Source organism: Daphnia carinata, chromosome 10, assembly GCF_022539665.2.
Source record: "Daphnia carinata strain CSIRO-1 chromosome 10, CSIRO_AGI_Dcar_HiC_V3, whole genome shotgun sequence".
Taxonomy (NCBI): Eukaryota; Metazoa; Arthropoda; class Branchiopoda; order Diplostraca; family Daphniidae; genus Daphnia; species Daphnia carinata.
Genome location: NC_081340.1, coordinates 3,149,453 through 3,175,391, shown reverse-complemented (window position 1 = coordinate 3,175,391; position 25,939 = coordinate 3,149,453). Strand labels below are relative to the sequence as shown.

General features: G+C 38.4%; 6 protein-coding genes and 1 long non-coding RNA gene across 13 annotated transcripts; 4 read left to right on the top strand and 3 right to left on the bottom strand.

Moving 5' to 3' along the window:
* Positions 1–330: 330 nt before the first annotated feature.
* On the top strand, positions 331–12,493 carry LOC130701862 (GATOR complex protein Iml1-like). Its single transcript, XM_057523659.2, has 21 exons — positions 331–517; positions 573–710; positions 785–1,017; positions 1,080–1,304; positions 1,372–1,626; positions 1,694–1,889; positions 1,960–2,193; positions 2,309–2,430; positions 2,495–2,636; positions 2,707–3,114; positions 3,178–3,295; positions 3,363–3,465; positions 3,521–3,961; positions 4,038–4,216; positions 4,270–4,498; positions 4,558–4,799; positions 4,866–5,004; positions 5,071–5,544; positions 5,988–6,324; positions 12,027–12,125; positions 12,352–12,493. Exons 1-20 carry the CDS (start codon positions 475–477, stop codon positions 12,053–12,055), a joined length of 4,287 nt encoding a protein of 1,428 aa, XP_057379642.2. The 5' UTR covers positions 331–474; the 3' UTR covers positions 12,056–12,125; positions 12,352–12,493.
* LOC130702872 (class A basic helix-loop-helix protein 15-like) lies at positions 8,238–10,828 on the top strand. 3 transcript variants are annotated; one of them, XM_057524496.2, is made up of 6 exons: positions 8,238–8,464; positions 8,547–8,916; positions 9,249–9,292; positions 9,358–9,444; positions 9,737–9,843; positions 9,920–10,828. In XM_057524496.2, the coding sequence occupies exons 2-6, from the start codon at positions 8,660–8,662 to the stop codon at positions 10,061–10,063; spliced, it is 639 nt and encodes a 212-aa protein (XP_057380479.1). In that variant the 5' UTR covers positions 8,238–8,464; positions 8,547–8,659; the 3' UTR covers positions 10,064–10,828. The 3 variants fall into 3 exon arrangements, with proteins under 3 accessions (XP_057380479.1, XP_057380472.1, XP_057380483.1); XM_057524489.2 differs by having other exon boundaries at positions 8,257–8,464; positions 9,917–10,828; XM_057524500.2 differs by having other exon boundaries at positions 8,275–8,464; positions 9,258–9,292; positions 9,917–10,828.
* LOC130702807 (dnaJ homolog subfamily C member 28-like) lies at positions 10,077–11,914 on the bottom strand. 2 transcript variants are annotated; one of them, XM_057524423.2, is made up of 7 exons: positions 11,669–11,913; positions 11,474–11,602; positions 11,263–11,406; positions 10,994–11,199; positions 10,780–10,924; positions 10,291–10,700; positions 10,077–10,197 (listed from the first exon to the last, which is right to left on the bottom strand). In XM_057524423.2, exons 1-7 carry the CDS (start codon positions 11,780–11,782, stop codon positions 10,194–10,196), a joined length of 1,152 nt encoding a protein of 383 aa, XP_057380406.1. In that variant the 5' UTR covers positions 11,783–11,913; the 3' UTR covers positions 10,077–10,193. The 2 variants fall into 2 exon arrangements, with proteins under 2 accessions (XP_057380406.1, XP_059353143.1); XM_059497160.1 differs by having other exon boundaries at positions 10,077–10,700; positions 11,669–11,914.
* A 1,494-nt stretch (positions 12,494–13,987) lies between the features above and the next one.
* On the bottom strand, positions 13,988–15,207 carry LOC130702893 (tetratricopeptide repeat protein 36-like). Of its 3 annotated transcripts, XM_059497162.1 has the most exons (5): positions 15,082–15,207; positions 14,774–14,892; positions 14,538–14,717; positions 14,196–14,473; positions 13,988–14,105 (listed from the first exon to the last, which is right to left on the bottom strand). In XM_059497162.1, exons 2-4 carry the CDS (start codon positions 14,874–14,876, stop codon positions 14,211–14,213), a joined length of 546 nt encoding a protein of 181 aa, XP_059353145.1. In that variant the 5' UTR covers positions 14,877–14,892; positions 15,082–15,207; the 3' UTR covers positions 13,988–14,105; positions 14,196–14,210. The 3 variants fall into 3 exon arrangements, with proteins under 3 accessions (XP_059353145.1, XP_057380496.1, XP_057380508.1); XM_057524513.2 differs by having other exon boundaries at positions 13,988–14,473; XM_057524525.2 differs by having other exon boundaries at positions 13,988–14,473; positions 14,777–14,892.
* Positions 15,208–15,751: 544 nt separating this feature from the next.
* LOC130702982 (uncharacterized) lies at positions 15,752–16,702 on the top strand. Its single transcript, XR_009004493.2, has 4 exons — positions 15,752–16,018; positions 16,118–16,176; positions 16,245–16,510; positions 16,583–16,702. It is a non-coding gene; the product is annotated as an uncharacterized LOC130702982 (long non-coding RNA).
* Positions 16,703–21,084: 4,382 nt separating this feature from the next.
* On the bottom strand, positions 21,085–23,050 carry LOC130702818 (compound eye opsin BCRH2-like). Its single transcript, XM_057524434.2, has 6 exons — positions 22,905–23,050; positions 22,411–22,827; positions 22,227–22,328; positions 22,042–22,147; positions 21,546–21,969; positions 21,085–21,474 (listed from the first exon to the last, which is right to left on the bottom strand). Exons 2-6 carry the CDS (start codon positions 22,817–22,819, stop codon positions 21,352–21,354), a joined length of 1,164 nt encoding a protein of 387 aa, XP_057380417.1. The 5' UTR covers positions 22,820–22,827; positions 22,905–23,050; the 3' UTR covers positions 21,085–21,351.
* Positions 23,051–23,767: 717 nt separating this feature from the next.
* LOC130702863 (RNA-binding protein 48-like) lies at positions 23,768–24,793 on the top strand. 2 transcript variants are annotated; one of them, XM_059497161.1, is made up of 4 exons: positions 23,768–23,828; positions 23,892–24,026; positions 24,098–24,336; positions 24,406–24,793. In XM_059497161.1, exons 2-4 carry the CDS (start codon positions 23,922–23,924, stop codon positions 24,758–24,760), a joined length of 699 nt encoding a protein of 232 aa, XP_059353144.1. In that variant the 5' UTR covers positions 23,768–23,828; positions 23,892–23,921; the 3' UTR covers positions 24,761–24,793. The 2 variants fall into 2 exon arrangements, with proteins under 2 accessions (XP_059353144.1, XP_057380460.1); XM_057524477.2 differs by lacking the exon at positions 23,768–23,828 and having other exon boundaries at positions 23,841–24,026.
* The last annotated feature ends 1,146 nt before the right edge of the window (positions 24,794–25,939 follow it).

The following is a 25,939-nucleotide window of genomic DNA, read 5'->3' as shown; positions in this document are numbered from 1 at the left end:
GTACTATCCACTCTAGTTCGTCGGAAAATGTGATTAATGTAAAAAAAACTTCACCTTTGTTTTATTTTATTTTAAAGAAAACGATTTAACGCAAAAACTAAAATGAATACTTAATCGAAATTAGTGCTCAAGTAGATTGTACTGTGTGATTATGGGAAGCTTCGCGAGCAGAGTCATTGAGTAATATAAGCTAGTCACAGGATTTTCTAGTGTACTGTAACAAATAGAAGTTGTTTTGAACATTTGAAACTATTTTGTACGGTATGCAAGATCTTCTCGGCGTGTAGCCACATGAGTGCCGGTAGATGGCGTTGGACTGTTTATCAACAAACGAGAACAGGGAATCAGCCGTCTCTGAACGTTGGTCAAAATCTTGGGATCCTTCTAATCGACCCCGAAAAAGTGGAACCGCCAGCTGTTGCAAATCAAATTCCGTGGCGATAGCTCATCAGGCTATCCTCAACAATTACCAACATGAAAACTTTTAAATTGATTGCGCATCAAAAGCATTTTAGCGGTAAGTTCTTGTGTAATTTTTAAAGCCATTATATGTATGATCTGGTTTTCTGTAGAAGAAGAAATAATTTTGAGCTCAAAGGATTTTCCCCATGTGAAAGTAAGGGATGTAGTTGAAATATACCACCCTGATGTTGTGGGCTCAAGAATTTTGCTTCAAGTGCATTCGTTAAAAGATGATATACAGACAAAAGGTATTCTTTCTAGGAGAGAGAACAGCTTATGTAAGACATCTAATGATTCAACTTTTGTGTATAAACAATTTCAGATACAATCAGTATTGAGCAATCCATAGTGAGTTTGTTTCAACTGCAAATATTTTTTGGTGTCCATGTGACCGTGGTGGATCCAACATCTGCTGCCCTAGACTCTGTGGAATTAACTTTCAAAGATCAATACCTAGGACGAAGTGACATGTGGAGGTTGAAAAACTGCCTTATAGGCACCTGTTTGTACATTGGGAAAAAATTAGAGTTTTGCAGCAAATCGGTTAGGTGCCAGGTGAGTGAATAAATTGTAAGGAAGAAAGATAAATCACAAAAAGATGATTTTCCCATTCAAAGGTTCATGAAATGTGGGGCCAAGGTGAAAGAGTATCATGTGGAGTAATTACTGAAGACACCAAAATTGTATTTCGATCCTCAACAAGTCAAGTATACCTATTTTTGCAAATGAGCTCGGAAATGTGGGATTTTGATATATATGGAGATCTCTACTTCGAAAAAGCTGTAAATGGCTTCTTGTCAGAATTGTTTGCTAAGTGGAAACGTCATGGATCTAACCATGAGGTAAATGCTGATTTTAACAAATATCTAGTACGACATGACTTTAAACCCCGTTTTTTATTCTCTTCAGGTTACCATTGTTTTATTTTCCCGAATTTTTTATGAAGCAGAATCATTAGAATACTTCCCAGAGGCAGTACGAGCATGCCTACAAAAAGATTACCGAGGAAAATTTTATGAAGACTTTTATCGTGTAGCCGTCCAGAGTGAACGAATGGATGACTGGGCATGTGTTCTGCCACAGCTCAAGTTACTCTTTCATGATTGGCAGAACACAGTTTTAGGATATCATCAACAAAATCACCCTGGAATGAATATTCCCAAAGTATTTTCACAAAATATTATGTGCATTAAATATTAATGTGAACACTAACGTTTTATTTTGAGAATAGGGCGTGAATTCATGCGCAGCCCAGGGCAACTTCCTTGAGGTGCTGAATATGTCTCTAAATGTGTTTGAAAAACATTACCTTGATAGAAGCTTTGATCGGACGGGCCAACTTTCTGTAGTTATCACACCTGGGGTAGGCGTATTTGAAGTAGATCGTGAATTAACTAACATTACAAAGCAACGAATCATAGACAACGGTAAATTACCCTCAGTCGTTCATTTACTATCATCTAACGTAGCCAACGAAATACTCTCATACATTAAAAGGTGTGGGCAGCGATCTCGTCTGCGTGGGTGAGCAACCTTTGCATGCTGTTCCCTTATTGCAATTCCACAATAAGAGGCATTGCGCTGCTTCCAATGACTTTAGTATGCCCCATTGGATCAATCTCAGCTTCTATTCATCTAGCAAGCGGATTGGATATTCCACATTTCTTCCACGGATAAAAATGGCTCCTATCTTGAACAAGGAGACAGCCCAGCATAAAAATAAAACTGCGGGTATATTTCTATTCTATTTTGCTATTTTACGTTTTACCGTATTATATTGTATTAGGTTATGTTGTACAGTATTATAAGAGTGAACGTCTATTTATAATTGGATTGTTATCTACAGGATTGCTTTCTTCTAAAGCGAGTAGTGCCATCAAAGTTGAAAGTAGTTTGCCTAACTCTGTGTTTGATTACGATGCGTACGATGCAAAAGTGTTTGCACTTCCAGTCTCTCGTACGAGCAAGGTACTAACCCTCAATCTATATGTTTTTTAAGCTTTTTAAATTTAAATTAACGTCACAATTTGAGGTTCAAACTTTGATGCGGGAAAGCCGTCACCGTAAAACCACAACTATCTCTTCGGAGACGAATCGGTTTGATCGAGGACGAGTTAACGGGAGGAAATCTCGTGTACAAGATGCTGATGTTTCATTCACCAGTGGTCGTCCTGGTACAAAATGCCGTTCTTCCCAATCTAACAATTTTTTTTTTAACGTTTGACGAAATTCTTTGATTAACAGGAGATGGATTGAGCAGCTCATTGATCAGTGCACCTACCATGCTTAGTTGTTCGCTAACAAAAACTCCTTCGGTAACCATTCCTAAAAGATCGGCAGCCGACGACAATTTTATTGTTACTTGTGGTGCAACCGCTCCTCATGCTCGTGCGCGAAGACCTAGTGGAGGTGAAGAGCGACTGGAAGATCGCAGATTCAGTACTCTCAGAGTAGTAGTAGGAAGCGCTGGATCACCTTGTGCCCTCGGAGGCAACACCGTTACGACAAGCGCAAACCCTTCTGCTCTTAATTTTAATCCAAGTACGCGCCAAATTAAAACTGGTCGAGCTTTAATCAATCCATTTGATCCCAGCAGAGTAACAATCAAACTAACCTCCAATCGGAGAAGATGGACACACATTTTCCCTAAAGGTAATATGGATATTGCTTTACACTTAGATGTTGTAGTTAACGCAATTTTTAAAAATGTTACAGGTCCCACGGGGGTTTTAATTCAACAGCATCACTATCAAGCAGTCCCGGCAAGCGAAGAAAAATTAACATCTAGCAGCTTTGGCGTTAATCTGACTAGTGCCAACTTAGATTCTTCCAGGTAAAAGAAATTTTGATTGTGACATTTAGCAAAAGCTTTACAAATACCTCTATGTACAATGGATTAGTGGCGGAGGAAATTCAAATCCAAAAGGAAGACAGCGCCCGATGAATCGGAGTTTAACTCTTCTTTGGGGAGCTACCGGTGAACAAGAATGGACTCCCGCACTAGTATACCACATATAATTGATGATCGTACTACTGTTATATATACTTTGTTACATAGACCACTGGCGTCGACTGGAAATCTTTAACCATTCCAGCTTGCCTTCCTATCACCACGGATTATTTCCCCGATCAACGAAGTCTTCAGAACGATTTTCTAGTCTCTGAATATTCCATCATCCCTGATGACGTAAATGGCATCAGTGTAAATGATTATGGCCAACAGCAAAAGCTTTCCTTCCGCAGACCGCTGGAAACAAAGGAGGTCTTTTTAGAATTGATTAGTCAACGACTCAGTCAGGGATTTCAGCTCATCGTTCTTCCGCATACATACTCAACCCACAGTCAAGAATATTTACTGTCAATTGGACGAATTTTCCATAAAATTATTCTTAAAGGATCAACTATAACAGTAACAGGCTACAGGCCTCGACATCCTTACCCTACATGCAATATTCATTATCGCTATCGACTTCAAACTCCTGATCACCTGACGTACGAGGTAACAGAAATAAGCTGCATTCTTCATTTAAATTCCTTTCTGATTAAATTTTCTCTTCGATTCTACTGATGAAAAGATTTCCTGGGTGGATTTTAATGCTGAAAAACTTGAAAATTATAACTGGAACCATTTGGATCATTATATCTGCACTCGTGGTGATCGAGACTTTGCTTTAACCGAGTCCCTAAAATACTGGCGCTTACGCCTGTGCGTCTTACCCACTCACGACTGTCCTTTTACGGAAAGAATTCTTAGGTATAAACTTTAAAACAGAAACCAATTCTTGACTACATATTTTCTCTTTACAGATTTCTTGACACTTGCGTAAACCGCGTGAAGCACCATAACCCAACGAAGAAACCTAGGCCCCCTGCACCTACCATGTTTCGTGATCGAGGTGGTAGTAACCGCATTCCGGATAGACCTCGTCCCCGTGCTTCATTGGTAGAAACTAGAAGTCTACATCAATCTTCTGGCGACCACGGACTTCCAATAGCTGATAATCAGTTTTCCACTGATGAATGCATCTACAGTGTGGTACGTAAACTTCTTGCTATGTTGAAACATCAATTGCCTAACGTCTACTATTAATGCAGACACGCACCAGAGTCGCTTCAGGGTCGGCAGCTATAGTTGAAGCCATGAAATCTTCTATAGGAGGGATTACGTTTTTAGAAGGGAAAATCAATGATTTACCTCCATACACATTCATTAGCTACGAAGCTGTCGCCTGGCTCTTGGATCAGGTAGAAGGCATCACCACTGAACAAAACGCCATCGAACTGATGCAAAAAATGATCGACGAACGGCATGTTTGCCATTCTTCTGGCAACGACAAGTTAGCTTTTGAAATTCCTATTTAACTTCCACATATTTCTAAAATGAAGTAATTTGATTATTTTAGGATCAAGTTTTGCTGTGGATTCTATCTTTTCTCTTTAGTTAGCGAAGCGTTTACACCAGGATGTGTTTCCGAAAATTTTGACTGCGAATGGGCAGAAGTGGAATTCGAAAATAGTTTCCCACCACCGTGTGCCTCTTCTGTTAGTACAAACGCCATCTTCTTTCAATTTTTTTTGGCAGCTAAATTATCATCCTCCTTATTTCAGATATTGGCTAATCCAGAGCCTGCGAAGTATCAGTTCATGATAGCGGATCCTGAAGAATTCAAATCTGTGGCCTCTCAGTACGTGAACCGCTATGATCAAATGTTACGTTACAAATCTTCAAACCTTGAAATGGATATAAGCAGCAAGAGTGACCGAAACGAATGGGGACATCTGCGTTATCAAAGTGTTTTGTACTCAGACGCAACTCTTGAATTTATCTTCCAGTGGGTTGTTTGTACGGGCCCTCTCGTAGCCGAACTACTTCAGAATTGGCTTAGGAAGGCTCAAAACTGTGGAGTAAATTTGGTCCCGATTCCTTGTGACCCGTTTTCCTTGCCAATGTCTCATAAAGCTGATCCACTCCGTGCACCCATTTTCGTTCCTCTGAATATTTCAGCCCTGAACTGTGACGGAAGAACGTTTTTCGAAGAATATCCGCAAGATTCATGGCCGCAGCGTCTTCTTCTTTTTCAAGTTAGTACCCGCATCTTTATCTACTTAAAGTTTTAAGAAAATCTTATTTCATATTAGTTCAATCTTCGTTAATTTGATATTAGACGCGCGTCATGTCCATCACATGTAGTACGTAAGAGCGCGAAAGCTAGTACCAAAAGCTTTCCCAATAACTTAGTAAGCTCGAATCGAATGTCTAAAGCGGAAAGAGTTCGAATGTGATGAGACTCATGCAAATGAGTTAAAAGTTCGGCATACCAGATAAGTTATGGCCTGTTTGATTTGCGATTTCTTTGCAAAGTTTTTCACCCAAAATTAGGATGATTTACGAAATGAGAATTTTACGTCCCACTGGATTTTCTTATTTTCCCACTCTGATTAGTTGCATCTTGTACCGGCGTCAATGTCTACTTGAACACCTTATATCTCTCTAATTGGTTTTTAAACATGTTTAAACACTCCAGGAAAGCATCGCACGCCATTTTGGTTTCTTGCCTTGTTCTCCCGATCCGGCTTCTCCAACTGCTTCGTCAAGGGCCAACGTTCGCCCACCCCTTCCGCCTCTTCAGTTCATCCATACATCTGGAACTGTTTTTGTTTTGATATTAAGTTCAACCAGTAACGAAAACGATGTAGTGCATCCTTCACCACAGCGACCGCAGCGAACAAATTCCAATTGGCTACCGAATTCAGCTATGCTTTCTCCTACAGATTCGTCTTTAACTCTTAGTTATATCACACGTCATGTTGTTGAGCGTCAAACGTGGCAACAAAACCAAGAAGTTCGTGTTGGCTTTTTGTGGGCTTGGAATTCAATGCTGAGTAAGCGTTGGAGGAACCCATCTGGTCCCGTGAGTGACGAAAAATCTGGCACCACATTTTTATCCGATTTTCGAAAATTTTGTGCAAATGACGAGGATCGACTAAAGAACTATTGGATTCAAGCGCGTAATCGAGTGAGCTCCGGCAGCCCGTGATCTGATACTTGCTTTTTTCTGTTTTATAGTAGGCTCGTTTTTTTTAAATCAACTTGTGCTGTAGTCATATTGTTTCTCATTTCGCAGCATACACTGACTGCTTCTACTTAAACGCGAGTCCTGCCGTAAACGAAACAAAAGCGGATTGTTTGACCGTTACGTCCAAGACTTTCGTTTAAATCTTGCTGATGGAGTACTATCTGCCGAAGTCTAATCATCAACTTAAATTCTACTAAAACCGTATTTTGTTGCACAGAATCGAGCTTTAATCTTTCTAAGAAAATTGTTACGTAAACGGGTCAGCCAATGGTTTTGCGAGTTGCAAATTGGACTTATGACGGACATTTCAATTGCTTGTTTTATGAAAACGAGTTTGTAGGTTAGCAGGTTTATTGCGTTTATATTTTTAAAATTATATCCGATTAGCGCTCGCCCTCAATTTCACCCAAGACCGTGCTGATGAAGTTACTTATTGTAAGAAGATAATTCGTAATGACGTTCTGTGATTTTATGGTCATAGATATAAGGGCACAAGTTTTCTGATCTCAGTCACTCAACCGATAAGGCTAATTTTAAATTTTGTTTTTACTATCAAACAAAAAGAGAAAAAAAACTAGCAGTAACTCAGAACAAGTCATACACGGCTGGTCGCTTAAATAAATCACGCAGAACTTTTTGAGGCTGGGCAAAACTTGGAGGAACTTAGTTGATGACTTTTCCAGATAAGTCAACAGACAACAGAAGACAGGGGAAGAGCCAAGAGACTTCCGCCTCCCATGTAGCCAGTGAGAAGGCGAGCCGGGTTAAGATACGCTACAAATGACCATATTTTCTTAGTTGAATTATGTTTTCCTAAGTCCAACGCATTTTTGTCTTTTATTCCGTCTCTGTGTCAAAAGTCTTCCATATAAATAACGGCAGCAGAATGACCAAACATGTAATTCGAGAACAGTTTTTAACTGATAAGCAAGCTGATAACAGAAAATCGGAAACCTCTCCCTAATTAGGTTCATGAAGTTCAAAACTTCGAAGATGATAACACATTGGTTCCTTTGGAAACCGAAATAATGAGAGAAACATATCGCGAGCAAGTCTAAAAATGAGATTACACATTTTTAGAAGAATCGGTATTAAACAGCCCCAAGACTCCCAATATATTTGAATTGGATATCCAAACCACTTGTCGGATGTGTCCAATTTACTCGCGGAGTAGAGGGAGGAGGGATAAGGCACTTGGAACGGACTTGCCCATAAAAAAACGAGAAAAAGTAAGAAAATGCCCCATTTTGCAGCTGAATAAGTGGGAGAGCATTCATCACATCTGCAAACGCCCTTCCCCTCTTCGAAACACGTGTTGACTACGATATTTTTCCCAGGAAATCATGTTCTTACAAAAAACTACTCACTCGCTCCAGAAACCTTCATACCACTGTTTCTTCTTCTATGTGCTTATTTATTTTATTTATTTTAATTCGTAGTCATAACCTGTACGCAACTGACCCAGATTTAAATCACTAAATTGAGAAACAGAAATACGAGAAAGCCGAATCACATTTTTCTATGGACTGGCCTTTCTCGTTGCAGTGCCGAATCACACTGGTTTATGTTAAATACAAACACCCTAAAAAGTAAGAAAGATACAGTAAATTTAATAATTCAAATGCTAAAAATTTATTGTTGATAAATAGAGGACATAAATGGATCTCGTTTCACACCCCAATAAAGAAAAAGCTGTTGCAAACCGATGTCGAGAAGGAAAAAGGGCTTTTGCTACAAGCTTTGAATGTGCAGCTGGAAGCAATTAAGTCCACCATCCCCTGACAAACTGAGTGAGTGAAGCGAAGAGTTTCAGTGGCTCTTCAGACCTGCCCTAGTCAACACACGTTCGTCACGGAACCGAAAGCAACCAGTCTTGCATTTTTTTAATCAACACAACAGCATTCGATTTGTGGATACCTGCCAAGGTAAAGCATAATAAACCATTTATACATTTTTGAGATACAACAAATTCTAATCGTAGAATTAATTCATATGATGTTTATTTAGTTGATGCATGCTTACCGTCAAGTGACACTCACATTTTGGGTGTCCGTTATCATAAAATCCTGAGTTGAATGAACAACGGAATCGTCCTGTTACCGGAGAAAAATATATGACAAATGCCCCTGGAAATGGATATAATGAGTCGACCCAACTATTCTGAAACAGGGTTACACAAAAGCAAGAGGCGTCGATCTGCAAAAAGCCATGCAACCAATGACGATTCCGCAACGAAAAGGACAAACAGAAAAGACACTACGTACAGTGCCTCTGTTTTCAATGAACTGCTTATCTTAAATTCCTCGTCGCCCGGAGCTGAGGATAGTCAAAAGCCTCGTTCACATGCCAACGCCCGCGAAAGGGATCGTACTCATAGGTGCGTAACGATGCAAATTGTTTTTTGTACTCACTTAGTTATGGCTTAATTAATCACCATTCAATAATTTAAGAGCACTGTTGCAAAGGATTAACAGCTGTTAAGTCTGTTGTATTTGTTCTGCCACAAAAAAGTATTCGTATTTCTGATGTCCCAACTAGTAGAGAAGACAGAAAGAGCTATTATATGAAGTATGATATAACAGTAGTTAAATTAAGACAAGTAATAACATTGGTAACATTCCTAGTAATGGGATCTAATGAAAACAAACAGGAAGCCTTTGGTGTAATGCTCTTATTTGTGTTTTTTTGTTTTACTAACTTTTTGTTAAGTGTAAACAGCGCATTCACCGCATTGAGAACTTTGATTCCTACTGGTACGTACAGAATTTTGTACGTATATCTACAATCAAATATAAAAGATTTTTGAACACTTCAATAGAGCCAGCCGACAGGAAACTCTCAAAAATTGAAACGCTACGTCTTGCCTCCAGTTACATTGCTCATCTTGGAACCCAACTTCTAGCAGGTAAATAGCCCTGCTTTCATATATTCACCGCACTTTTATATAAACTTTCCTATCCCGAAGTAAGGACTCTTTTACCATATTGCTCTTTTACCTTGACATTTGTGGAGTTACAGTGATATTTGGGGATGGCGTGGAACACTGGGGAAATTTTTTACTATCACTGTTGAAAATTCAAAACTGAATGCGCTATTTTATACAACATTTTAATTTTATCGGATCATTTTAGCTGATCTAGACCATCCTCTTACGGACTTAACTGGTAGATTTTTGGAAATTAAATATTTTGATTAAGGTCCAATGGAACAACCCTGTTTAAAGCATAACGGTCCAACCCCAGGTTTTGACAACTCCAATCCACGTCCAGTGTGCACCTTCTGTTTGGCTAGTATGAAAAAAATGGTGCGTTATTGCATACTTATTTTTTATTTTTATTTTGCTTTCGCAAAGCCTAAATCATGTTATACATCTTTAGCAGAAAAGTATCGATGGATTATGCTATCGCGAAACGAACCATTCGTCTAACATGGACCCCTCAAGTGTACTCCACGAACTACCCGCTATAATATCCACATCGTCTAACGATGCCTTTGAGCATAACTTGAACCTTCTTTTCTACTAAACAATTTTTTTCGATATGATTGCAATTGACGCTGTTATTGTTCGACAACCTATATAGATACCAATGGGGTAGAGCACTAATCGTTTATTTTAGGGATCATAATTTTTCCTCCTTTGTGCATTTTGTGATTTTAACTATAGAAAAAATGATATAATACTATGTCGTCATTGAACCTTACGATTTAAAAAAAAAAGCTAATAAAATTTAGATACAATTAGTAGACATACTTGCTCTTCCACAGAGAATTCCACAAATCAAACAGGCCGGGTTCAGTGCTAGTGGAACGTTGAACTTTGCGACATTCTTCGTTGACTTTTTTTTCTGTCAGAGTTAAATCCAAGGAAGGAAAATCCTTCAGATATTTTTCTGACATTTTTTTCAGGTTCACGTGAACCATTTGTTTATTCAGGAGAGGTACGATTAAATTATAATCGTTAATTTTTTTGTTGATTTGTTTTACGTCGTCCTTTAGCTCGTCGAGTAATTTGTTCCATACAAACTTTTCACTTTCCGTCAAAGGCATTTTGCCTAGTTTCCTTCTTCCTTCTTCTAATCTAAACTTTAGATTTGTTATTTCGGATCGAATGTCCTTTTCCAACATCACCCATTGTGGAGAAAATCCGTTTTCTATCAGTACCTGCTTATCAAGGTATTTCAGATTTGTAGGTTAGATGTCATTATTCAATTTAATCAAGCACACAACTCTATGCAATAACCTGGTTTATTTTGTGCGTAACGATGTCAACGTAAGGGTTGTGGTTCTGATTCACAAGCGGTTTACCAGTTCCTTTTAAATTAGTAAATTCCCCCTTTGCCATTGATTCTTGAATTAAATCTTCTACTAGCCGATCAATTCCAAGCCTTACAAATGAAGTCTATTAAAAGACTTTGGAAACTATAGGTAATTTAGTTCAGTTCGTTGTCATGAACCTGATTTTAGATTTCTTTGCTGTTCTATTATCTTTCCAAACAAGTGAATTCTCTTCGGTGTTGGGAATTTGCGAAATACGATGATTATACACATTCTCAACTGCTTTCTTGACCTGATATTTTTGGTATTGTTTCTCTCTTTGAAAAGGTGTACCTTGCCCAATGCCTTCATAATTGAGGAATTGTCTGTGTTGTGGGGCTGTATGCTAGAAGAATGTACAGAGCAAATTTTGTGTGATGATATGAAGTTTATGATGATTCATACATACTTCAATATCATGTTGTAGATTCTGTTCACTATCTTCTGGAGTTGTGTCTTTGTTCACAATATTTTTGTTTTTGTGTGTCACTGATTCTGATTTCTTGATCTCAATACTGAATTTTTCTTGGAGCTTTCTGTATGCATTTTCAATCTAAATATCAAAACATCAAGCTAGTATATTTTTCATATATCATTTCAAAAATCATAAAAAGAGGTACTAGTTGAAATTTTGCTGAATCAGCTTCTTGATTACTGTCAGGATGATGTTTCTTAGCCAACCCCACAAAAGCTGCCTTAAGTTCTTGTTGACTGCAATTTTCATGTAAACCAAGAACTTTATAGCATGCCTTGCAACCAAAGAGTTTATAATTGAATACCAGGACAATTTGAAAACAAAACGCGATTTTCCGTACTTGGTAGTCCACGTGGGAAATCTGTTGATTAACAGAAAGACTTGTGACGATTTTTCGTATGTTGATTGCAGGCAATCTCCGAAGAGGCCTTTTGCAGCCCTTGAGAAGAATCATTGTCGTCCAGCTGTCATGAGATTGAAGTTTTGTACACTTATAATGTATATGATTTGATTTTCATATGTTTTACGCTGTGCAACAAAGGCAAGAAAGAAGTATGTCCTGCCTATGTATATATTGTCAGTATAAGTAAAGAACTAACTAGGGGAACGAAAGATCGTCTGCACCACATCGTCTGCTAGTAACAGTTCCACGTCAGATTGTAATGACGTCTTGCACCGTTGTTGCTTTTTGTTGAAGCCGTGTTCTGTGACTGACAAGTTATTTTGATAGTTGAAGCAGAGAAATAATGGCTAGTAAAGTAGAAAAGAGAAAAGTAACCAAGGCAAAAAAAAAAGATGTAAGAAAAGTCTTATGCCTTTTATACACATTTTTTTTTCCGTTTCGTGTATGATTTGCCAGTTTACATCGTTCACGAAAACCCTCGGGCACGAGACAACGACCTTTACCTAGTCATTGGCTTTAGTTAATTATACAATGTTTTGTCGTTTTTCGAATGAAGAATTTTTTTTAAATTGTCGAGTGAAATCATTTTTTTCGCAATTTTATTTCAATTTTGTGTATAGGATGTTGAAGTAATGCATCCAACCACCAAGCCTACCAGCGAAGAAATTGCAGTTGCAAAATGGATTAAAGCCAATGTTCCTTGCAAGAAAACAAAATTTCTCAGTCACAGTGTAGAGTACTTCACAGCCTCCAAAGCAGTTGACAAACTGTTGACTTCCCCCTGGAGCTCCCCAGGAAAAAATAAAGAAGAACCCCTTTTCACAACACGAGAAACAGTGGTTCAGTACCTTGACCTGTCAGTATCGATTGATTGTTATGGTCTTGTTTGGCAAAAACTATATTCTAATTCACATCCTTTTTATTTCAGACTTTTGCGCAAGAAGTTTTTTCATAGAGCTAGGAAGATACCAGTGACTGAACAGGAACTGAAAGCCCGTTCCAAAAAAAAAGAAAAGAAGAAGGAGAAAGATGAAAGTGGAAAAAAAGAAAAATCAGAAGCTGAAGAGGAGAAGAAAGGGGATGATGCGGAGAGTAGTCATGCGGAGGAAAAGAAGGAGAAAGGGAAAAAAGAAAAACGTAAAATTCGTCTAGACATGCATTTGGAACAGCGTTTTGTGGATGGAAATGATGCCTATGTCTGGATATATGATCCCATCCCGTACTACTATTGGCTTGCTGGTGGTGGTGTCGTTTTAGCCGTTGTTGCTCTTTGCCTCTTCCCGCTGTGGCCTCCAGTAGTAAGGTAAGAATGCGTTTTCTTTGAAGTTGTTAGATTGACATTTCTAACGAACATATTTTGTATGCAGGAAAGGTGTCTATTACTTGAGTATTGGAGCTGCTGGGTTTCTTATGTTTATCTTTGGTCTTGCTGTTCTGCGTGTGCTAATTTTTTGTCTGTTGTGGCTCGTATCAATGGGTCGTCATCACTTATGGATCTTCCCGAATCTCACTGAAGACGTTGGATTTTTTGCCTCATTCTGGCCGCTTTGGAAGGTATCGATTCAAATCAAATCAGCGCTTTGTCAGATATTAATTTATTGACACCACAAATATCGAAGTACGAATGTAGGGACAAAGAATCTGCAAGCAAGAAAGACAAGAAAAATAATGGCAAAAAAAAATTGTCTGACGATGAAAACGAAGAAAAAGCGGAAGAGAGTGGCGATGAAGACACACAACTTGACAATATCGAGTAAGTTATACGAATGTTCTTGACGCACGGGCAAGTAAACACTCAGTTTGATCTGCAACAATAACTATAATTAATATTATAATTTAGGGATACCGAAGACAAATCCGAAACAGAATCGGAACAAACGGGAAAGGATTTCGAAATGATCGAAAAAGACGATGAGTAGTAGATTCCTTCTAATGGATTTGAAATTGAGAAATGATGGTGTGCATAATCGTTTGTCGACACGTATTGATAATGGTGAGGTTTACGCGGGACCAAATTTTTGTTGTAACTGTACAGCAATTTCGAGGTTTACCATCACTTATCGTAAATGCATTGTAGTAGGTTCGAAGTTGGAGCTTTATTGATTCTGGCCACAATCTTGAGAGCGATAAGTGCTTTAAGTAAAAGTTAGTTTTTGGGATGATTTACAGATTTATTTATTACTTCACAGCTACCTACCTTTGTAGGAATCCTTAAGGGTTATACGATATATCCATGCATCTTCAATGTTGCGTGGACACTTGTTTGATCGTTTATTTATCATTTTAACATCCAAGATATAGATTGGTACAAAGTAATATCAAGGTACACCGCTTACCATCTAGGTCGAATACACAATACTATTCTCTCCATTGCCTATTTAGAGATTCGTTATGGAAGTAAATTTATCGTTAAATCTCACGTTTTGTTGATTGAGCATAATGTTACATGTATGCACCACATTACCTAATTGGTAGGTAATTACTTAATATCTGTTCCTTCCTTCACATTTTTAAAAACATCATATAGCATTTTATTACACAAAGCTGCATAGGGATTTTTCTGAATGAGCTGATTTTTAGCAAAATTGCTTCCAAGGTTACTTGCACATTCCCAGTCCTTGAAGGCAAGTTCCTCATTGCCTGTGTAATGATTTAGCATAGCCCTTTGACAGTAAGCCTGACATGCTGCTTTGCCTTTCCCATTACTGAGTTGTATTGCCATATCCAGATCTTTCATTGCTTCTGTACATGAAAGCCACACTGTGCTCGAAGTACACAAATATTTATGTAAGTAATGGCTTTATACCTTCATTTCTTTTCAGAAGACGAAAAGCCTGAGCTCTATTATTATAGGCTGATGCCCACATTGGTGAACATTCAACAGCTTTGCCAAACATTTCCAAGGCTTGGTCCATTCTGCCAGACTCAGCAAATATAACACCTTGTTTCTCGAATTCTTTTGTTGTTTTTACAGCTTCAGAATCATCTAAAAAAAGAACAAAATAATTGATCACAAGGTTGTTAACACCTATCATGTATTACGACCTGTGTCTTCTTGCACATCATTATGTGGTACAAATTCATCATTGGGAAGCAAGGGGTTAATAATGCTGTCCAAGATCGCCCGGTCCTTGGACGTGGCCATTTTATCAGGGGCAAACCTACGATAAAACACTTAACGACTGAATAATCAGCTTGAATAAACCAGCTAGAAAATACAGTTTCCCAAGTAGAACGCAGGTGTTTTTGGGAAAGCAAAGTTTAACATGGAATGTTTAAGGATAGAAACTGACAACAATGTTATATTTCAACTTTAGATTCCCGAATATGAGATGTACGAAAATTATTACCTTGCGATAAGCTCCTTATAGATCTGAAGTTCTATTCTAGATAGCTAAAGTTACAAAAATTCACCTGTCAGTTAACAACCTGTTGCATCACCTTCTAGGAATTCAACCAAAGGCATTTTAATTTCAATACCCAAGGAAAAAATCGCCAGGTGGCCACAAAGGCCTGAACGCTATTCAAAGTTTCACTTGCTTTCAAAAATTCATCACTAGATGTCTATGGCTATGGCAATTGTAACTCATCGGAATTGGTTGAATATGGCAAGATATACTCAAAATTGAATGCTGATCCGGGAAAATTGCTGTTTTTTTCATTAAGTTAATCATTTTTGAAATACTAAATTCTACTGCATCACGCTAGCGCTGTACCGTACTGGCGCGCTAGCATTGCGTCAAATATTCGGTGTATTTCAAAAACAATTAATTTAACGAAATAAATTGAAATTTTCCCGGAATCAGCATTCCATTTTGAGTATATCATTTGATATTCAACCAATTCCGATGAGTTTCAGTTTTTTCAGAAAAAAATTTTAAGCCCGACCGAGAAAAGTCGGGCTTATTTAGTCGGCCTTGCTTAGTCGGGCTTAAAAAATTTTTCGATCAGTGTATGTAGAGAATTTGCTAGAAATATGACCGGTAGATGGCGATAGCAGTAAAACAGAAAAAAGGCCAATATTCTTATTTTTATTTTGGGTAAAACGGATTGCCATATGCCATACCCTGTTGCCCTGTTGCTGGAGGAATTGCTCATCACTGGAGTACTGCATTGAACTATCAATTGGTTCTTTCGCAGGTGGCTATGTCGAGTTTAGTTGCCATAATAATGGTTGGCTCGCGGATTGCAAATGCTTTGCCGAATCCATGGATATCGCTAAGTACGCCATATTGTCATAATCGTTCTTCTTCTTAAGTTTACCAATTCCCAGTTCAATTCAAAAAGGTAAAAGCAGAAGTTTCTGACGAAAACTGAAATTGTACAGCATATCACGCCATTAGTTACTTATTGTGTAGTTCGGGTTACCTTCTGTTTTGTTTCCAGGTTTTGTTTAACACACTGTATTCAAAGAACTGATGATGTCACCAGCTTGGTGGAAAGAAGTAATTTCCAATGTGCTAGGAGACTTATTTAGAATTTCATTAACATTCTACGTTTTAACTATTGAAAGTGCTTGCGGCTTAACCTGATATGCTGTGGTACTTGAACAGAATTCATCAGGGATCAAAAATCCACGGAATATTATTTTTACAATATAGAATAAATGGCAACTGCAGTGTATTCTTGTCTTGTTAAATCAAATCTTTATTACCCAAGTTAACACAAGAAGTTTTGTAGTGTACAGGGAAACTTGAATTTATTTTGGTGGCAGTCGGGTTTTTCTGCAGTTGCAGTTTGAAATAACCTAAACACGTCTTCGTACAAATGGACTTCTAGGTAAAAATGAAGCATTTTTCCTGGTTTTTTGCTAACCATATCTAATCTACATAAAAATTTTCTGTTCAATAGGAAAGGATTTTGGTTGTACTGGGAACACATCAATCAACCATGCAACATTCTACTGGAGCTAGTTAATCTGTAGAGCATCATGGAACAGTTTTCATTTGCAATATGCATGTCCTTTCGCAGCTTTTGCCAGAAGTTTTATGAGTCTGCCAAACAATGAATCTATCAGTCATGTAAGTCGCATGTGCAAAACTTTGTATGCTAAACATTTAATTAAAAAAAAAAAATTTTTTATATAGATGAAAAGTTACACTGGATCTGTAAAGGTTCTGGGTTGGGGCAAGATACTGAATAAATTGCAATGATTGGATGGACGACATAGAATTTCTATACTTTCTTCAGATCCCCATACGGTACATAATATTCAAAAATTGAAGTGCATATCTGGGCTCCCTTCTTTCTGTAGCCCCGTTTCCCCTTGACTCATAATAAGCCCGTAGGGGGTCATGCCCCTACTGTACGGTATATATAAAAACAACATATACCGAGGTTTGGAGGGCTCTGGCCGGAAAGGGGACGTGGGGGTCCGCTTAGTCCGATGATGTGTTCACGGAGGGCTACGTGGCTATCCACAAATCCGAACTAAAGGTTAATCGCTCCTGTAAAAATGTTCCATTTCTTCGGCTCTTCTTCCGGCTTCTCTTAGCCAAGCACCGGGTAATCTCCCCGGTGGGTCAACCAAGGCAGTGTCTCCCCCTGCCTTGGTTGGCGGCAACTTTTGAAAGGGTTGTTTTGCCTTTCGAAAGTTGCAAAATCATTTAACTGTGCAGAGTAATGTTAATACAATTTTTTTTATTAAAAAAAAAATCAAAACTTATTTACTGATTTCTTACTCAGCTCTTTCTTTTTTTTTTTTTTATATCTGTATTTTTTTAAGGTTGTGCGGTTACGTTATTATGAATGTCATACGTCTCATAACAGCGCTTAAATTTCTACAAGCCTTTCACTTGATTTGCGATTTAATTCGCTTGAAGACCATTTGTTCTATTTCATTTAAGATTGGTGAATGTTTATATTGGTTATGATCGATGCAGACTCTTCGAGGAATCGAACCTTATACGTACGGCGTACCGAGCCGATGCTCTACCATCGAGCCATGAGTCAGGTAATTTGATTGCATTTTTCTTTGTTACTTTCGGACATCCCTTTTACACTCAATGAAAATGATCAAAACCCAAAGAAATGTGACATTTTTTATATAAGCATTTAACCTTTCACTTACATGGGTTTCGAACCCAAGACTGCCAGTATTGTAACCGGACACTCTACCACAGAGCTACATACCTTGTGAGTTATATGACAGATAAGCAATTAATTATGCCAGCTTCCAAAAACTGCCTTTATAAAACTGTCGTCTGGATACGAGGATATATTTGGAAAATCAATATGTATCTCATGGCCCAATGGTTGAGCATCAGCAGAGCATGCTGAAAGACTGGGGATCGATTCCCAAATGAGAAAAGTGAAAAACTATTCTGATCAATACATTGGTTTAAAACAAATTAAATCCGCACTATGAATTTAATATCTCTAGCTTGAGAAATTGGAGGCGTACAATTTGGTAAATCCGAAATTAAAATGCTATCATATGTAATCCAATCATTCGAGGAATCATCGTTTCGACTAAGGGGCTAGGATTCAAATAGCTCTGATAAGGATAAACTGCGCTGGGCAGAACATAGAAGAATGCAAAGCCCAATACACAAATGCAAGCAAAAAAACAGAAAGAAGGGCAGAGTAAGATCACAGTAAAAAATAAGTTTTGCGTTTTTTTTAATAAATAAAAATTGTATTGACATTACTCTGCACAATTAAATAATTTTGCAACTTTCGAAAGGCAAAACAACCCTTTCAAAAGTTGCCGCCAACCAAGGCAGGGGGAGACACTGCCTTGGTTGACCCACCGGGGAGATTACCCGGTGCTTGGCTAAGAGAAGCCGGAAGAAGAGCCGAAGAAATGGAACATTTTTACAGGAGCGATTAACCTTTAGTTCGGATTTGTGGATAGCCACGTAGCCCTCCGTGAACACATCATCGGACTAAGCGGACCCCCACGTCCCCTTTCCGGCCAGAGCCCTCCAAACCTCGGTATATGTTGTTTTTATATATACCGTACAGTAGGGGCATGACCCCCTACGGGCTTATTATGAGTCAAGGGGAAACGGGGCTACAGAAAGAAGGGAGCCCAGATATGCACTTCAATTTATTAAATATTAAATACCGTATGGAGAAGGTGAATAAATTACAGAAATTCCATGTCGTCCAATAATCATTATAATTTATTCGTTGTTTTCCTAATAAGGAATCTTTTTAGTTCCAGCAGAGTTTGAATCTACATTAAGAAGAACAAAACATGTTAAGAATAAAAATTCTTACTCATGTGACTTACATGAATCATATTTGTTGTTCGGCAGAGCCCCATGAAACTTCTGGCAGAAGCTTCTGAAGTGGACCCTAAGCGTTTTAAAGGAATGTTCTTCATAATTGTATCAAAGTCTTGTTATGTGATCAAACGGATCTTCATCGACATTAATAGACACTGCTTTGATAGATGTGGAGCTCTTCAAAAACTACAGGGTGACCTTTGGCTTCCATGTAGGTGTGTCCAAACCCTTGGCTCCATAAACAAACTGAAAGTAGAATTTCTTACAGTTTAATCGTACTGAAACTAAAGATTTAAAAATGACTTTGCAAATCGTCGTTGCACGTACCTTTAATAAGATGTTGTAAAGATAATGGTTATATAGAGCGGCAGTCTTTACTTCTTAGTCGGTAGTCTTTTTTTTAATAGACGCTCCTTCGCCTATTTAAGGCCTGCTAGGGTACCGCAAGTAATCGGTAGGGATATATTAATGGAAGATCCTCTGAACCTGTTTTTAGATACAACTGTTAGTTGGGTCCACTTCTCTTGTTTTGTTTTCAACCTTTCAGGTCAAATAACGAATTCCAGAAAGATCTAGTTATGTCACATCAACCTAAGAGAAATATGAATAGAAACACACCATACGGTCTCACCTTTTAACAGTTTTGACTAATGATGATAGTTCTTGATTGCAATCGATCAGGCAGGCACAGCTGATCTATGTTAAGAAGACGAATGCATTCGTCGTATTTGAAGTAACAATTGCCCAAAGGTATTTGCCGTTCCTTCAGCAGTGTTTCGCCTAGTAAGACGGATGAATGATTAAAACAAGAAGGCTAAACAAAATCCATGAAAAAGCATTACCAGGTGTAAAATTTTCAGTGTAGGTGGAGAATTCTCGGTGCATGACGTACAAGCTAAAAGGCACAGTTTCTACTAAGCCTGGATGGCGAAATCCAATCCCTAGTCACGCAATAAAACGTAAGATATGACGATTGTTGAACCAGCACCCATTTTAGGTTTACCAGATTAACCGGTAAGTTCCTTTGAATACGGAAGGAAAGGAAATCTATCGTTGATGCAAAACTCAAATTCTTGTCCCCAGTATGTCTGCATTTCATTTTCTTCTCAAATTTACCTTAATGTGATTCTGCACTAGTGACGTGAAAAACAAGACTAAAATTTACATTTCTGATCAGAAAGCTGCAGGATTTTGGAACATGGATGCATAAGCTGTAAGGAATCTTTGTGTTCCTTAAGTTCATTCAATACATTTTTTCATCTTATCATCAAGAAGAAAATATGAGTATTTGCAAATTATTTACTGCACAGCTATTGCAGCCTCCAAAGACCCAACATGTGAAACCTAGTTTAAATCTGCATAACCAAAATGTTCGACACCGTCAGGTCTTTATCATGTTCGACAATTTGGATCTTTTACATCAATTACATTCATTCCCTGGAAAAAAATTAATGTAAATAGAGCAGATAATTGATAATTTTTATGGAATGTTAGTGCAGCATTCACCTTCTAAGCATTCCATACTGTAAAGGTGTTAGGGAAGAATCACGGTTGCAAAAATTTTGTGCTACAACTTAAATGTAGGCTCACTGTTGAATTTTCTGAGGACTCTCATTTCCGGCGCTATTCCTTCCTCTCAGTAATGTTAATCCATTAGATAGATTAAAATTTCAATTGATGAGACATCCAATATATTTTCTAAAATTTTAGGAGAGACAGAACCAAATGATGCGTAGAGATTTAGAAGCGCAGAAGACTTAAGTGCAGACACTTTGAAATCCAGACGCCATCTATTGGGAGAAAAAACTCTGGAGATGAGATGCATCTCCATCCAAATTTGCTATAAGGTCATGCAATATTCAAAGCAATTCCTTTAATTTGATCTGAGACTTATGGAAAGTTTACTAAATATAAATTTAACAATACATTGAATCACAAATCCTCCTATGTGGACTGAACTAAGGTTCGACTCTATAGTGTTTGGTTTCTCAACCGTATGCTATACAAGTGAGCCAATGAAACACGATTTCCAATTGACTCACGCGTACACGAAATTATTTCTAGGAAGGAAAAAAATTGACGATTGATAACGGCACCGTCTTTATTAATAATGTAAATAAGTTATATGTTTTTCTAGTGTATTGAAACAGAAATAATTTTGAACATTTGAAATCAAAATAACATAAATGGCTGCAAAACAGTCAAAATACGGAAAAAGTAAACGGAGAAAAGGGGAGACGTGAACGTTAAAGAAAGATATGGATCGGTTCGTTTTCGTTTATCCAAAATTCAATAGCCATGGTCGTAAAAAACTGATAGCCGTCTGGTAACCGAAATACCTTACCAAGAGAGTAACGAAAAGAGGAACATCAGTTCTGCTCGATACATTTAGGCCGATTCACATTTGACGATTTCTGTCATTTCAGTTTTCTCTGAGATGGCAGACTGATTATCGGCGGCTGCTTTTTTTTCCTCAACGATGCACATCCAAGGGTACATTTGCTTGAGACACTGCGGATGAAAGTAAGAACAATTAAGATATCATTGAAATAGAACTTTGTATGGAACGTCGTAAACTATACCTCGCGGTATTTAGGATGAGAGATGGCGTAGATCAAAGGGTTGTAGGCGCAAGAAGTCTTAGCCAAGATGACTGGGATGGCGGAGACCAAAGGAGTGATTTTGGAAACATCACCCCAGGTTCCCATGATACAGATGACGGCGAAAGGGGTCCATGCGGCCAACCACATAGACACGTTCATGATGGAGACCTTGGCAATGCGGATCTCAGCAGAGACTTGCTGTTGATCGTTGTTGCTGCGGAGAGAAGCAACGTTCATCTTCTTGGCCTGAGCGCGGAGCTCCTCCTCGTGCTTGAAGACGGCGTGGACGATGAAGTAGTAGCAGCCGGCGATGATGGTAACTGGGAGAATGTAGTTGGCGAAAGCAGCAGCCATGATGTGGGTCTTGTTGTTCATGTTCTGGGAAACGTAATCGTAGGAGCATCTATCGATTCGAGGTACGAAATTGTTGAAGAATTACAGATATCGAATCACTTTTAATAGCGAGAATACTCACGTTCCCATAATACCATCCATGGCGTATGCACCCCAGCCAACCAATGGACAGATGGACCAACCCAAAGCCCATATCCAGCTCATCGTGATTATGGTGACCGCACGGTCTACGTTTACCATTGAAAATAGTAAAGAAATATTTCCTTAATATACGTTTAGACAGCAAGAGAAAGGGATTAAACATACTGAAGGTCAAAGGAGTTCCGCTGAATCCCTTTACGATCACATTGTAGCGATCGTAAGAGATCATGGTCAAAGTGAAGATTTGGTTGTAGCCGAAGCAGGCGCCTGTAAAGAAAAATCAGTAAAATGTTTGAAACAAGTGTTGTTGTGAATTAATTTAAGCCAGCAGCATGTTTACAAAACTTACCAAGGAATGCGTGGATTTGGCAGCCCATTTCTCCAAAGCGCCATGGTCCTCCAAGGAAGAAATTGTAGACGCATTCAGGGAAAAGCGCGAGCATCAACAGAAAATCGGAGACAGCTAAGTTCATCACCAATAGGTTTGCTGGGGTTCGTAGAGCTGGAAAGCGGCTGAAGATCTTCAGGACAACCGCGTTTCCGGCTACTGCGCAAGTACCGATGACCACGTACATCAATCCCAAAAAGTAATACCAGGCAGGATGCAGAGCCTTGTAGGAGTGCCAGTGAGGGTGAAGGAAGCTGCGGATATCCTCCGGAGCGTAGGCATAGAGAGTGAAGGAATCGGGCAAAGCCCACGGATCGAAAGCCTGCTTCTGGGCCATAGCCACCACAGCATCACCAGTCAAATTCGCCATTTTTCTGTCTGTATGAAAAATATGAGACTGGTTAATCTATTACAAGAGAAAAGATTTATTATGAAGACAATGTAATTCCTCTTACCTCGATAATAGATTTTGATTTCAAAGAAGACAAAAATCTAATTCAGGAAGAATTGTCGACGAAAAAGACTCTGTAGAGCTTGTAGGCAGATAGCAGAAGAAGCGACCTCGAAAGCGATGAGCTTTGACGACTGACGCTACGAGTATAAGTTAGCAAAATGCGTGCTTATATACGGTTGTAAAACACGGAAGTCTATATCTTGGCAAAAGTTCTTAAGAAACATTATTGAATTAGTGGATGTCTAAGCTGTCTGTAAGTGTGAGACCTTAGAAAGGGCACTTACGGTTTTCAACCTGATGTCGGAATTAGGAAAATAAAATTCAAGGAACTGAGCAACGATTTAAAACATTTAATTGCCTTAGTTCTTCGTGTACAACTATTATTGGTTAGTGTGTTTCTCGGTATTGAAAATTTTTAATGTAAATCAACATTTTGTGATTGCTGTGGGGAGCATAAAAAATTTCAATATATCCAAAGAAAACTTTTTCATAATTTAGTATGATATGGATTTAACCGTAGTAGTGTACATTTTTAGGCATTTTTAAGTACCATGATACATCGTGGAGAACAGTTAGACAAGAGTGTTTAAGAATCTCCGATACTAATTTGTTTAATGTAATTCCTTGTTTTGTGGTCAACACTAGCTGTTATAGCTATCTAAGCTGGGACTCCAAGTTGAAATCGCAATTACAATCTTTTTTTGCAGTTTGACAAAATACGAAACAAACAGACAGATGGTAGATGACGATAAAAAAAATTGATCGGAGCGATAAGTCTGGGATCCTGTGTGATAGCGGTCAGTCCTTCCCAAAAGCGGAGACAAGCAGACGATCATATAACGCACTTCGAAATCTGTGATCGCACTTTTTGCTGTGATGCTGTTTACATTTTTCCTTATTGCAGAATCGTGTCATAAGGAACCTTGTAGTTACTAATCAATGTATGACAGTCGAAAAAAGAAGGGAAACGAGTTTTTTTGCTTCATAGTGAAACGCACGAGAAACGAATCAAACGAAAATGGAAAGTACTCTTAGCCTTACCAAGCAAGCACACCATGAAAGACAAGAACTTTGCACAAATCGTCCCCAATACAGACAGGGAAGGAAGCTAACTGCCATAAAAGTATAGCATACAGATTTAATTAGATTCTGCAATCTCAAACTCCCATAATTAATTTCAAATTGTTACCCCAGGTTTATTCTGTTATGGATGAGTCTAAATATCTGCTTATACACAGAGTACCTGCAATAGCAGTAACTGCTGAACTGGAAACACTATGCCAGGGATATGGCAGCATTGAATACCTTCGCAATGTTCCTGGTTACCCAACAGATAAATTTTGTGAAGTGTACCAGGTTAAATTTCATACTATACAGTCTGCTAGATTTGCGAAACGGAAAATGGATGACAAAAGTTTTTATGGAGGCATATTGTAAGATTTACTGTACCTTCTTCAGTTTTTTGCCACAAAATTATTTGTGTGTTTTGTGACATCCTGTAGGCATGTTTGTTATGCACCTGAGCTTGAGACTTTGGATGACACCCGATGCAAGTTATTGTATAGAAGACAAGAAATTTGCCACAAGTTGAAACCTCCACCAAATCTCAAACGTAAACACTATGAGATGCAAGTGCCACTGCAAATAGCAGATACTCCATCTCCCTCTAGTGTGATAAAGGAACAGACATCTGACTCTTTGGAAATCTGCATTAAGCCTAAACATTTCACTTCAGACGAATCTGATACAATTGTTGCCACGAAAAAATCTCAGCAACCTATTGCCCATCCGCCTGTAAAGCGGATTGTCTATCATAAGCGTCAGTCGCCGCCTCAGAGTGCTGCTGAAAGCAGTTAATTATGGTCGACACATGTTGCTTCCAATCATCTAGTATTTTATTGTTTTTTTAAAATTATTTTTATTAATATCAAACAAGATTTCGTATTTCTCCTAGAATAATTTTTCTTCGTGTAAAGTGAAAGAAAAATTCAAACAAAAATTATTTGTAATCATGCATTTTTCGCAATTATTTCCAGAATCAGCCAAACTTGGGGAAAAGACTGACAGAAAAAAGAAAACAAAAAAATAATAAGCCGAAGAAGCTATATCACAGGCACGTACGATGGGGGATGATACATATGAACAGATCACTCAGAAACGTGGGCCCCCCTGTTTTAGATGGGGATAGACAATGGGGACAAGGAGGAAGATTAATGGATAGACGAACTGAAAAGGAGAGGACTCTTTGATATTCGAACAATTAATGTTATGCGCCACTATTTATCGCCATGGTTAAACAAATCGAATCTAGACATTCATCCATCTGTTTTGCATGAAAGGCTAAAAAAGTGTGGTAATTCAAAGTAATGCCATATTTATTGGTCACGATGTTTAGCATATAGGATGAGATGTCCGCTGTTTCTTTCCCACTCTCTACTCTCCCTAAAGCCAGGAAATTTAACCGAGTACTTTACTCGCTATGTCTGTTAGCTGTTGAATCTAGCCGACTATTATCACTGAAATGTAACACTCCTGAGTGAAAGAGTGTGAGCAGGACATTCACCGACAGTAACTGGATGTCGAAAAAAAAAGATGCTTTTTAACGATGCTGAAGCTCGCGAGATACAAAAAGACGAGGAAAAAGAGCGTGAAGATAGAATTCAATATGTTGGCCCGTTTTGGTAAACAAATTTTTTTGCCAGACAGAAAAGAAAACATGGAGAATCCACTGTATACGAGTGAAATGCTGTGGCGTATCAAGAGTTGCTTGGTAATTGACCTCCTCCCCCCTTCCAAAAATTAAAACATTCGCACACATAGTGATGAAGAGGCATTATTATTCACGACGTGAGGAGTGCGGAGGAAATTATATGTATACTCTGATTGTCTTTCGTTGGCCGATCTCAGATCACGGATCGTGTGATGCGGAGGTGATCGGAAGGAAAGCGGGGAGGGCTATTTAGAGGAAGGGAAAACAAACTTTCTAAGGAGGGATTTCTTTATAACATTGGTTTCTTCCTTATATTCTCATTTTGG